This window comes from Taudactylus pleione, unplaced genomic scaffold (genome assembly GCF_031769625.1).
Source record: "Taudactylus pleione unplaced genomic scaffold, aTauple2 ptg002080l, whole genome shotgun sequence".
In the NCBI taxonomy this organism is placed as follows: Eukaryota; Metazoa; Chordata; class Amphibia; order Anura; family Myobatrachidae; genus Taudactylus; species Taudactylus pleione.
The window spans coordinates 1-14380 of record NW_028286474.1 but is presented as its reverse complement, the minus strand read 5'-3'; the positions used below and the strand labels follow the sequence as shown (position 1 = coordinate 14380).

The 14380-nt window shown below is 47.1% G+C and overlaps 1 protein-coding gene across 1 annotated transcript in view; it reads right to left on the bottom strand.

Annotated features, from left to right (window-relative positions):
- The window catches only part of LOC148435681 (uncharacterized), a gene marked incomplete at its 5' end in the record, with an annotated part of 206932 nt that extends 201009 nt beyond the window's left edge, over positions 1-5923 (bottom strand). The window contains 3 exon segments of the mRNA XM_088465642.1: positions 3862-3959; positions 4077-4155; positions 5666-5923. Of these exon segments, the coding sequence (XP_088321768.1) occupies positions 3862-3959; positions 4077-4155; positions 5666-5923 (435 nt within the window).
- Positions 5924-14380: the final 8457 nt, after the last annotated feature.

Below are 14380 nucleotides of genomic sequence, written 5' to 3'. Positions count from 1 at the left end.
TGGTCTGTATCTCTGCAATTTGTGCATCAGCTGAGTGTGCTAGAAGCACCAGAACAGAGCGCGACACCCCAGAGAAGTGCACAGGAACTGCACAGGACTCAACAAATCCCGGGCGCCAGGTCGCCATGGCGACTAAGATTTTAGTCCTGGCGACCCCCCCCACCACAGGGAAGCTCCTGCCGGGCGCCCGCTGAAATGTTACCGGCGGACGCCCGACTCCCCGCAGCGGCAGACGGAGCTCATTCCTGAGCTCCGGCGTACGGCTCCCCCCACGGTCATTGTGGGAGAAACGTCATAGTTCCGAAGAGCGGCAGACGGCAGCGGACGCAGGATCGTGGCCTAAAGGTAAGTATTCTGGGGTTTTTTTTGTGTGTGTGCGGCACACTTAGAGGGGGTTTAGTACTTCGGGCACTATTAGAGGGGGCTTAGTACTGGGAGCACTATTAGAGCGGGTTTAGTACTGGGGGCACTATTAGAGGGGGCTTACTACTGGGGGCACTATTAGCGGGGCTTAATACTGGGGGGCACTATTAGAGGGTGCTTACTACTGGGGGCACTATTACAAGGGGCTTACTACTGGGGGCACTATTACAAGGGGCTTACTACTGGGGGCACTATTTCAAGGGGCTTACTACTGGGGGCACTATTTGAGGGGGCTTAGTACTGGGGGCACTATTACAGGGGGCAATATTTCAAGGGGCTTACTACTGGGGGCACTATTTCAAGGGGTTTACTACTGGGGGCACTAATACAGGGGACTTACTACTGGGGGCACTATTACAGGGGGCTTACTACTGGGGGCACTAATACAGGGGACTTACTACTGGGGGCACTATTACAGGGGGCTTACTACTGGGGGCACTATTACAGGGGGCTTACTACTGGGGGCACTAATACAGGGGACTTACTACTGGGGGCACTATTACAGGGGGCTTACTACTGGGGGCACTATTTCAAGGGGCTTACTAGTTGGGGCACTATTTCAAGGGGCTTACTACAGGTGGCTTACTACTGGGGGCACTATTGCAAGGGGCTTACTACTGGGGGCACTTTTACAAGGGGCTTACTACTGGGGGCACTATTACAGGGAGCTTACTACTGGGGGCACTATTACAGGGAGCTTACTACTAGGTTGAGGAGCACTGAAAGGGCATGTGTGGTGGTCTATACAAGCTTTCATGTATTTTGGTAATGGACGATGGTCTGACTCCTAAACTTTTAAGATGACTCCTAGATTTTACAAAAATTTGCCGAGCCCTGCACTATAGACATATATAGATATCTATGCACAACAAGGCGGTCTATACTGATAAAATATATTTGCTAAGATTTATCAGTATAGAGAGGCTAATCACTGCAGGACCATCCTAATGCTGTCTCTCACTCTCAGAGAGGCGTATACTCACGGATATGTAAGAGAATGCCTATGGCCCCAATAGGGAGAGAGAGAGCTAAAGCAGAGTTCCTTTAGAACAATTAATCGTGAACTAGGCGAGCCTGAACTCACAACCAATTGGGTGCAAGGTTAAAAAAAGCTTGCGCCCCTCACAGCCAATTGTGGTTTAGGGTTTTCAGAGCTGAAAACTCTGCGCTACGTAAAAATAAATAAAAAGAAAAGGGGAGATACTCACCTGTCTGGGGATCTCCGCAGCTTCCAGTTGCCTCTCCTCCATCGTGTCACTGGGGAGGGGGCTGCTGGGAGATGTAGTTCTCCCAGTGCCGGCTAAAGAGGAGAATACACTCACACAGGGGAGGGGGTCACTCTCTCACACACACCGCTGCTGCAGAAAATTCAGCTGCCGAAGTTGGATGCAGAAAACACCGGAAGGCGAGGAATTAAGGCCTAACTAAGCTAATTGGAAACTTCCAATTGCTTCAACCACTTCACTGACGATTTTTCCAGCAAATCCGGTCAGAAATTGCCGGGTCCGCAGGAAAGTCTGAGGAAATCCGTAATGCACATGGGTAGAACATATTTCCTCTTCAAAAACACAGCGGGACGGTGCGGTCACACCTTGTCAGCTGAAGCACAGCTGGCTGCGTTCGCACGTCAGTTAAGTGGTTAATTAGTCCTCGGGGAGGGGGGTGCCGCGAAGGTCCCAGTCCCGCTGATTTTTCCTAAAATTAACGATTTCAGGAGAAATCGACCTGTGGGAAAAACCCAGCGACGAGGGTTTTTTTTTTTTATATTTCCTGCCCGCAATTGGATTCCCCCTATTGTCTCATAATGCTGCATTCTATCATTAGAGATACAAACACGGAGACAGAAATAGTAATAACCCTATCACTCAGGATTTCATATTTTAATTTATATCCCTCTTAAGGGATCCGATTCTGTGTGTACAGGTGAGACAAGTCCTTAGTAAAGCTCGTAGGGTGGAGAACCAAGTGACCTAGAAGGGGTGGTAGCACCAACGCCCCGCGGTGCCTGAGCATGGAGAGTGAACATGAGGTATCAGATATAGGGGTGCACTTTCCGCCAAGCTATAAAATGGGGAATCAGAAATCACAGGGAGAACATACAAAACGCACATAGATAGCGCCCTGGTCAGGGAAGTAACTCATGACCTCAGTACTGGGAGATAGCAATGCTAACCCATGCTATCCCTGTTCAAATCCAAGTATACAGCATCCTCCTGAAACAGCCCGAGTAAGGTAGGGTAGTTACAAGATGAAGAGGAGTCCAGACGTTCTTATTAGAAATACTAACGCTGCTGCAACTATTGCCTGCACTATAAGGTGGTCGCACGGTTTTCACAGGGTGCATTGCTCATTTGATCTCCAAGCCCGTGAGAGGGGTGTTTCAAGCAGTCAATGCAGCGTCAAAACGGCAACGCCAGTATAAAGAATGTTGACCTGAGATCACGAGGCAGAGTCCAGTCCCCATTGGAGCCTGCAGCATGGTTGGGTAGCTAAAGAGCTTCCCTTTGCAACAGACAGCCCCCCGCTCAGGCATTTGAGCGGGGGTGCAGGATGTGACCGGACAGCCGCCATTTCCGCCCCCTCCCCATCCTGCCTGGCACAGGCCATTCAAACAGAAAAGCACGGGTACTGCTGTTAGCATGAGACCCGGTACTGGGAGTGCCATCGCTGCGGACTAGCACAACCTTAGCCCGTACCGACGTTATGCTATGGCCACTAATAAGCAGGACCTGATCATCATGCCCTCCCTCACCTGAGCTGCTCAGCACTGGGAGTAACACTGTATTGTATTGCGCTGTCCAGGGACTACAGCCATAGGCTAATACCAGCAGCTGCACTGTGTATTCTATAGCTTGGGAACCGCACCTAACTGCCCACCGCCCCTGCTAATCAAGGGTGGTGGGCTATACTTACCCCTGCTTTAGCCGTCCGGTGTGTGGTGGGCATGTTAGGACCCAGACCACAAGCCACGGTGAGCTGAGGTGTAGCCCCAAAGTCGATGACCCTGTAGACAAGAGACGCAGACACTAAACTCAGTTGGCAGTGGCGGGTCCCCTCTGGTGGTTTCCAATGTTGCAGGAAGACTGCATGTGAAGATCATTGTAGACAGTAATAAAATAAAAAGGGCTGGAGAGAGCATCCGGCTCCCTCATGGCACTAATCTAAATTGAGTTCGGGTTGGGAATAGAGGGGGGGGGGAGCCAACTACACTAATGAAGAAATTTAAAGTGCCAAGCTCCACTCATCACCGGTCTATACCCCATTGTATATATACTCCATTGCCCCCTAGTGGATGAAGGAGAAATAATAGTTAATGTTCAGCTTTATTGTTTGAGACTAAGCAGTATTATATCAGTGTATAAGACACACACAGCTTCTCAGCAGATCATACAATGACAGTCTCTTTTGTATATTGGTAAGACCCTAAATCCCACCTACTTGATTCTCCTGTGGGGTCCTATGATTCTCCTCTGTACAATCCTGTGAATAAAGAGGACGGGGACATCTCTCTGGGGTATTTCTGTTACTGGGTCCATCTGTAGGAGACACACAGTGACTGAGTACATTGTATTTATGTGATTATCAGATGATGTGTATATAGGGGGTCCCCATACTTGCTCTCCCCTGTACAATAAATTACAGTCTCCTCTTACCCAGTGATGTGAGGGGCCGGTGATTCTCCATCATCACGTCGTTGTACAGACCCCTGTGTTCCTCTATATACTCCCCCTCCTGCAGGGAGACATAGACAGTGATATCCTGACACCTTATAGGAACCTGACACACACAATGTTACAGTCATCACCCAGACACATCCCCTGGTGTTACTGTATAATGTCCCATTCCCAGCAGTCACCTCTCCAGTAATCACCCAGACACATCCCCTGGTGTTACTGTATAATGTCCCATATCCAGCAGTCACCTCTCCAGTCATCACCCAGACACATCCCCTGGTGTTACTGTATAATGTCCCATTCCCAGCAGTCACCTCTCCAGTCATCACCCAGACACATCCCCTGGTGTTACTGTATAATGTCCCATTCCCAGCAGTCACCTCTCCAGTCATCACCCAGACACATCCCCTGGTGTTACTGTGTAATGTCCCATTCCCAGCAGTCACCTCTCCAGTCATCACCCAGACACATCCCCTGGTGTTACTGTGTAATGTCCCATTCCCAGCAGTCACCTCTCCAGTCATCACCCAGACACATCCCCTGGTGTTACTGTATAATGTCCCATATCCAGCAGTCACCTCTCCAGTCATCACCCAGACACATCCCCTGGTGTTACTGTATAATGTCCCATTCCCAGCAGTCACCTCTCCAGTCATCACCCAGACACATCCCCTGGTGTTACTGTATAATGTCCCATTCCCAGCAGTCACCTCTCCAGTCATCACCCAGACACATCCCCTGGTGTTACTGTGTAATGTCCCATTCCCAGCAGTCACCTCTCCAGTCATCACCCAGACACATCCCCTGGTGTTACTGTGTAATGTCCCATTCCCAGCAGTCACCTCTCCAGTCATCACCCAGACACATCCCCTGGTGTTACTGTATAATGTCCCATTCCCAGCAGTCACCTCTCCAGTCATCACCCAGACACATCCCCTGGTGTTACTGTATAATGTCCCATTTCCAGCAGTCACCTCTCCAGTCATCACCCATACACATCCCCTGGTGTTACTGTATAATGTCCCATTCCCAGCAGTCACCTCTCCAGTCATCACCCAGACACATCCCCTGGTGTTACTGTATAATGTCCCATTCCCAGCAGTCACCTCTCCAGTCATCACCCAGACACATCCCCTGGTGTTACTGTATAATGTCCCCTTCCCAGCAGTCACCTCTCCAGTCATCACCCAGACACATCCCCTGGTGTTATTGTATAATGTCCCATTACCGGCACTCACCTCTCCAGTCATCACCCAGACACATCCCCTGGTGTTACTGTATAATGTCCCATTCCCAGCACTCACCTCTCCAGTCATCACCCAGACACATCCCCTGGTGTTACTGTATAATGTCCCATTCCCAGCAGTCACCTCTCCAGTCATCACCCAGACACATCCCCTGGTGTTACTGTATAATGTCCCATTCCCAGCAGTCACCTCTCCAGTCATCACCCAGACACATCCCCTGGTGTTACTGTATAATGTCCCCTTCCCAGCAGTCACCTCTCCAGTCATCACCCAGACACATCCCCTGGTGTTACTGTATAATGTCCCATTCCCAGCACTCACCTCTCCAGTCATCACCCAGACACATCCCCTGGTGCTACTGTATAATGTCCCATTCCCAGCAGTCACCTCTCCAGTCAGCAGCTGAATGATCTTGTTGTTGAGTTCCAGGATCTTCTGGTCATTGTGTCTCTCATGTATCAGTGAGTGAGGTGGAGGCACCGTGATGGGGCTCTGGGTCCTGCTCAGTCCTCCTGACACATGGGGACGGCTGCAGGGTGTCTCACACTCACCGGATGTCTTCCTAACTACTGTATAACCCTGTGTATTGGGAGAGATATAAAAAAGCTATATTATACTTCTCTTATATGGAGATGTATTTTTTTCTGGAGTTAATACTGCATAGCATACAAGAAGGGTCTATTATGCAAAGACAAATCACTTCTCTTTCTGTGACTGTATCCTAAGTCCTATACATTGGAAGGTATAGATTATATAACAAATCTCCTGCTGCTCCTGTCATTTTCATTTCAATGATAGAAAAAAAAAAAACATTTCACTGATTATATCCAAACTCTTGTAAGTACTATGGGAATAATAATATATTTGAGAGTGGCTCCCTGCACCTCAGATACAGCTGTGCTTTTATTATTATTATTACTATAGATATAAGTGATGTCACTGTGACACTCCCAGATCCCCTCACCTCCCCAGTCATGTCCCTGTATTATTACTATAGATATAAGTGATGTCACTGTGACACTCCCAGATCCCCTCACCTCCCCAGTCATGTCCCTGTATTATTACTATAGATATAAGTGATGTCACTGTGACACTCCCAGATCCCCTCAGCTCCCCAGTCATGTCCCTGTATTATTACTATAGATATAAGTGATGTCACTGTGACACTCCCAGATCCCCTCACCTCCCCAGTCATGTCCCTGTATTATTACTATAGATATAAGTGATGTCACTGTGACACTCCCAGATCCCCTCAGCTCCCCAGTCATGTCCCTGTATTATTACTATAGATATAAGTGATGTCACTGTGACACTCCCAGATCCCCTCACCTCCCCAGTCATGTCCCTGTATTATTACTATAGATATAAGTGATATCACTGTGACACTCCCAGATCCCCTCAGCTCCCCAGTCATGTCCCTGTATTATTACTATAGATATAAGTGATGTCACTGTGACACTCCCAGATCCCCTCACCTCCCCAGTCATGTCCCTGTATTATTACTATAGATATAAGTGATGTCACTGTGACACTCCCAGATCCCCTCAGCTCCCCAGTCATGTCCCTGTATTATTACTATAGATATAAGTGATGTCACTGTGACACTCCCAGATCCCCTCACCTCCCCAGTCATGTCCCTGTATTATTACTATAGATATAAGTGATGTCACTGTGACACTCCCAGATCCCCTCAGCTCCCCAGTCATGTCCCTGTATTATTACTATAGATATAAGTGATGTCACTGTGACACTCCCAGATCCCCTCACCTCCCCAGTCATGTCCCTGTATTATTACTATAGATATAAGTGATGTCACTGTGACACTCCCAGATCCCCTCACCTCCCCAGTCATGTCCCTGTATTATTACTATAGATATAAGTGATGTCACTGTGACACTCCCAGATCCCCTCACCACCAGTCATGTCCCTGTATTATTACTATAGATATAAGTGATGTCACTGTGACACTCCCAGATCCCCTCAGCTCCCCAGTCATGTCCCTGTATTATTACTATAGATATAAGTGATGTCACTGTGACACTCCCAGATCCCCTCACCTCCCCAGTCATGTCCCTGTATTATTACTATAGATATAAGTGATGTCACTGTGACACTCCCAGATCCCCTCACCTCCCCAGTCATGTCCCTGTATTATTACTATAGATATAAGTGATGTCACTGTGACACTCCCAGATCCCCTCACCTCCCCAGTCATGTCCCCGTATTATTACTATAGATATAAGTGATGTCACTGTGACACTCCCAGATCCCCTCACCTCCCCAGTCATGTCCCTGTATTATTACTATAAAGGTGATGTCACTGTGACTCTCCCAGATCCCCTCACCTCCCCAGTCATGTCCCTGTATTATTGCTATAGATATAAGTGATGTCCCTGTGACACTCCCAGATCCCCTCACCTCCCCAGTCATGTCCCTGTATTATTACTATAGATATAAGTGATGTCACTGTGACACTCCCAGATCCCCTCACCACCAGTCATGTCCCTGTATTATTACTATAGATATAAGTGATGTCACTGTGACACTCCCAGATCCCCTCAGCTCCCCAGTCATGTCCCTGTATTATTACTATAGATATAAGTGATGTCACTGTGACACTCCCAGATCCCCTCACCTCCCCAGTCATGTCCCTGTATTATTACTATAGATATAAGTGATGTCACTGTGACACTCCCAGATCCCCTCACCTCCCCAGTCATGTCCCTGTATTATTACTATAGATATAAGTGATGTCACTGTGACACTCCCAGATCCCCTCACCTCCCCAGTCATGTCCCTGTATTATTACTATAGATATAAGTGATGTCACTGTGACACTCCCAGATCCCCTCACCTCCCCAGTCATGTCCCTGTATTATTACTATAGATATAAGTGATGTCACTGTGACACTCCCAGATCCCCTCACCACCAGTCATGTCCCTGTATTATTACTATAGATATAAGTGATGTCACTGTGACACTCCCAGATCCCCTCAGCTCCCCAGTCATGTCCCTGTATTATTACTATAGATAGAAGTGATGTCACTGTGACACTCCCAGACCCCCTCACCTCCCCAGTCATGTCCCTGTATTATTACTATAGATATAAGTGATGTCACTGTGACACTCCCAGATCCCCTCACCTCCCCAGTCATGTCCCTGTATTATTACTATAGATATAAGTGATGTCACTGTGACACTCCCAGATACCCTCACCTCCCCAGTCATGTCCCTGTATTATTACTATAGATATAAGTGATGTCACTGTGACACTCCCAGATCCCCTCACCTCCCCAGTCATGTCCCTGTATTATTACTATAGATATAAGTGATGTCACTGTGACACTCCCAGATCCCCTCACCTCCCCAGTCATGTCCCTGTATTATTACTATAGATATAAGTGATGTCACTGTGACACTCCCAGATCCCCTCACCTCCCCAGTCATGTCCCTGTATTATTACTATAGATATAAGTGATGTCACTGTGACACTCCCAGATCCCCTCACCTCCCCAGTCATGTCCCTGTATTATTACTATAGATATAAGTGATGTCACTGTGACACTCCCAGATCCCCTCACCTCCCCAGTCATGTCCCTGTATTATTACTATAGATATAAGTGATGTCACTGTGACACTCCCAGATCCCCTCACCACCAGTCATGTCCCTGTATTATTACTATAGATATAAGTGATGTCACTGTGACACTCCCAGATCCCCTCAGCTCCCCAGTCATGTCCCTGTATTATTACTATAGATATAAGTGATGTCACTGTGACACTCCCAGATCCCCTCACCTCCCCAGTCATGTCCCTGTATTATTACTATAGATATAAGTGATGTCACTGTGACACTCCCAGATCCCCTCACCTCCCCAGTCATGTCCCTGTATTATTACTATAGATATAAGTGATGTCACTGTGACACTCCCAGATCCCCTCACCTCCCCAGTCATGTCCCTGTATTATTACTATAGATATAAGTGATGTCACTGTGACACTCCCAGATCCCCTCACCTCCCCAGTCATGTCCCTGTATTATTACTATAGATATAAGTGATGTCACTGTGACACTCCCAGATCCCCCTCACCTCCCCAGTCATGTCCCTGTATTATTACTATAGATATAAGTGATGTCACTGTGACACTCCCAGATCCCCTCACCTCCCCAGTCATGTCCCTGTATTATTACTATAGATATAAGTGATGTCACTGTGACACTCCCAGATCCCCTCACCTCCCCAGTCATGTCCCCGTATTATTACTATAGATATAAGTGATGTCACTGTGACACTCCCAGATCCCCTCACCTCCCCAGTCATGTCCCTGTATTATTACTATAAAGGTGATGTCACTGTGACTCTCCCAGATCCCCTCACCTCCCCAGTCATGTCCCTGTATTATTGCTATAGATATAAGTGATGTCCCTGTGACACTCCCAGATCCCCTCACCTCCCCAGTCATGTCCCTGTATTATTACTATAGATATAAGTGATGTCACTGTGACACTCCCAGATCCCCTCACCACCAGTCATGTCCCTGTATTATTACTATAGATATAAGTGATGTCACTGTGACACTCCCAGATCCCCTCAGCTCCCCAGTCATGTCCCTGTATTATTACTATAGATATAAGTGATGTCACTGTGACACTCCCAGATCCCCTCACCTCCCCAGTCATGTCCCTGTATTATTACTATAGATATAAGTGATGTCACTGTGACACTCCCAGATCCCCTCACCTCCCCAGTCATGTCCCTGTATTATTACTATAGATATAAGTGATGTCACTGTGACACTCCCAGATCCCCTCACCTCCCCAGTCATGTCCCTGTATTATTACTATAGATATAAGTGATGTCACTGTGACACTCCCAGATCCCCTCACCTCCCCAGTCATGTCCCTGTATTATTACTATAGATATAAGTGATGTCACTGTGACACTCCCAGATCCCCTCACCACCAGTCATGTCCCTGTATTATTACTATAGATATAAGTGATGTCACTGTGACACTCCCAGATCCCCTCAGCTCCCCAGTCATGTCCCTGTATTATTACTATAGATATAAGTGATGTCACTGTGACACTCCCAGATCCCCTCACCTCCCCAGTCATGTCCCTGTATTATTACTATAGATATAAGTGATGTCACTGTGACACTCCCAGATCCCCTCACCTCCCCAGTCATGTCCCTGTATTATTACTATAGATATAAGTGATGTCACTGTGACACTCCCAGATCCCCTCACCTCCCCAGTCATGTCCCTGTATTATTACTATAGATATAAGTGATGTCACTGTGACACTCCCAGACCCCCTCACCTCCCCAGTCATGTCCTGTATTATTACTAGAGATATAAGTGATGTCACTGTGACACTCCCAGATCCCCTCACCTCCCCAGTCATGTCCCTGTATTATTACTAGAGATATAAGTGATGTCACTGTGACACTCCCAGATCCCCTCACCTCCCCAGTCATGTCCCTGTATTATTACTAGAGATATAAGTGATGTCACTGTGACACTCCCAGATCCCCTCACCTCCCCAGTCATGTCTCTGTATTATTACTATAGATATAAGTGATATCACTGTGACACTCCCAGATCCCCTCACCTCCCCAGTCATGTCCCTGTATTATTACTATAGATATAAGTGATGTCACTGTGACACCCCCAGATCCTCTCACCTCCCCAGTCATGTCCCTGTATTATTACTATAAAGGTGATGTCACTGTGACTCTCCCAGATCCCCTCACCTCCCCAGTCATGTCCCTGTATTATTGCTATAGATATAAGTGATGTCCCTGTGACACTCCCAGATCCCCTCACCACCAGTCATGTCCCTGTATTATTACTATAGATATAAGTGATGTCACTGTGACACTCCCAGATCCCCTCAGCTCCCCAGTCATGTCCCTGTATTATTACTATAGATATAAGTGATGTCACTGTGACACTCCCAGATCCCCTCACCTCCCCAGTCATGTCCCTGTATTATTACTATAGATATAAGTGATGTCACTGTGACACTCCCAGATCCCCTCACCTCCCCAGTCATGTCCCTGTATTATTACTATAGATATAAGTGATGTCACTGTGACACTCCCAGATCCCCTCACCTCCCCAGTCATGTCCCTGTATTATTACTATAGATATAAGTGATGTCACTGTGACACTCCCAGATCCCCTCACCACCAGTCATGTCCCTGTATTATTACTATAGATATAAGTGATGTCACTGTGACACTCCCAGATCCCCTCAGCTCCCCAGTCATGTCCCTGTATTATTACTATAGATATAAGTGATGTCACTGTGACACTCCCAGATCCCCTCACCTCCCCAGTCATGTCCCTGTATTATTACTATAGATATAAGTGATGTCACTGTGACACTCCCAGATCCCCTCAGCTCCCCAGTCATGTCCCTGTATTATTACTATAGATATAAGTGATGTCACTGTGACACTCCCAGATCCCCTCACCTCCCCAGTCATGTCCCTGTATTATTACTATAGATATAAGTGATGTCACTGTGACACTCCCAGATCCCCTCAGCTCCCCAGTCATGTCCCTGTATTATTACTATAGATATAAGTGATGTCACTGTGACACTCCCAGATCCCCTCACCTCCCCAGTCATGTCCCTGTATTATTACTATAGATATAAGTGATGTCACTGTGACACTCCCAGATCCCCTCAGCTCCCCAGTCATGTCCCTGTATTATTACTATAGATATAAGTGATGTCACTGTGACACTCCCAGATCCCCTCAGCTCCCCAGTCATGTCCCTGTATTATTACTATAGATATAAGTGATGTCACTGTGACACTCCCAGATCCCCTCACCTCCCCAGTCATGTCCCTGTATTATTACTATAGATATAAGTGATGTCACTGTGACACTCCCAGATCCCCTCACCTCCCCAGTCATGTCCCTGTATTATTACTATAGATATAAGTGATGTCACTGTGACACTCCCAGATCCCCTCACCACCAGTCATGTCCCTGTATTATTACTATAGATATAAGTGATGTCACTGTGACACTCCCAGATCCCCTCAGCTCCCCAGTCATGTCCCTGTATTATTACTATAGATATAAGTGATGTCACTGTGACACTCCCAGATCCCCTCACCTCCCCAGTCATGTCCCTGTATTATTACTATAGATATAAGTGATGTCACTGTGACACTCCCAGATCCCCTCACCTCCCCAGTCATGTCCCTGTATTATTACTATAGATATAAGTGATGTCACTGTGACACTCCCAGATCCCCTCACCTCCCCAGTCATGTCCCTGTATTATTACTATAGATATAAGTGATGTCACTGTGACACTCCCAGATCCCCTCACCTCCCCAGTCATGTCCCTGTATTATTACTATAGATATAAGTGATGTCACTGTGACACTCCCAGATCCCCCTCACCTCCCCAGTCATGTCCCTGTATTATTACTATAGATATAAGTGATGTCACTGTGACACTCCCAGATCCCCTCACCTCCCCAGTCATGTCCCTGTATTATTACTATAGATATAAGTGATGTCACTGTGACACTCCCAGATCCCCTCACCTCCCCAGTCATGTCCCCGTATTATTACTATAGATATAAGTGATGTCACTGTGACACTCCCAGATCCCCTCACCTCCCCAGTCATGTCCCTGTATTATTACTATAAAGGTGATGTCACTGTGACTCTCCCAGATCCCCTCACCTCCCCAGTCATGTCCCTGTATTATTGCTATAGATATAAGTGATGTCCCTGTGACACTCCCAGATCCCCTCACCTCCCCAGTCATGTCCCTGTATTATTACTATAGATATAAGTGATGTCCCTGTGACACTCCCAGATCCCCTCACCACCAGTCATGTCCCTGTATTATTACTATAGATATAAGTGATGTCACTGTGACACTCCCAGATCCCCTCACCACCAGTCATGTCCCTGTATTATTACTATAGATATAAGTGATGTCACTGTGACACTCCCAGATCCCCTCAGCTCCCCAGTCATGTCCCTGTATTATTACTATAGATATAAGTGATGTCACTGTGACACTCCCAGATCCCCTCACCTCCCCAGTCATGTCCCTGTATTATTACTATAGATATAAGTGATGTCACTGTGACACTCCCAGATCCCCTCACCTCCCCAGTCATGTCCCTGTATTATTACTATAGATATAAGTGATGTCACTGTGACACTCCCAGATCCCCTCACCTCCCCAGTCATGTCCCTGTATTATTACTATAGATATAAGTGATGTCACTGTGACACTCCCAGATCCCCTCACCTCCCCAGTCATGTCCCTGTATTATTACTATAGATATAAGTGATGTCACTGTGACACTCCCAGATCCCCTCACCACCAGTCATGTCCCTGTATTATTACTATAGATATAAGTGATGTCACTGTGACACTCCCAGATCCCCTCAGCTCCCCAGTCATGTCCCTGTATTATTACTATAGATATAAGTGATGTCACTGTGACACTCCCAGACCCCCTCACCTCCCCAGTCATGTCCCTGTATTATTACTATAGATATAAGTGATGTCACTGTGACACTCCCAGATCCCCTCACCTCCCCAGTCATGTCCCTGTATTATTACTATAGATATAAGTGATGTCACTGTGACACTCCCAGATCCCCTCACCTCCCCAGTCATGTCCCTGTATTATTACTATAGATATAAGTGATGTCACTGTGACACTCCCAGATCCCCTCACCTCCCCAGTCATGTCCCTGTATTATTACTATAGATATAAGTGATGTCACTGTGACACTCCCAGATCCCCTCAGCTCCCCAGTCATGTCCCTGTATTATTACTATAGATATAAGTGATGTCACTGTGACACTCCCAGATCCCCTCACCTCCCCAGTCATGTCCCTGTATTATTACTATAGATATAAGTGATGTCACTGTGACACTCCCAGATCCCCTCACCTCCCCAGTCATGTCCCTGTATTATTACTATAGATATAAGTGATGTCACTGTGACACTCCCAGATCCCCTCACCTCCCCAG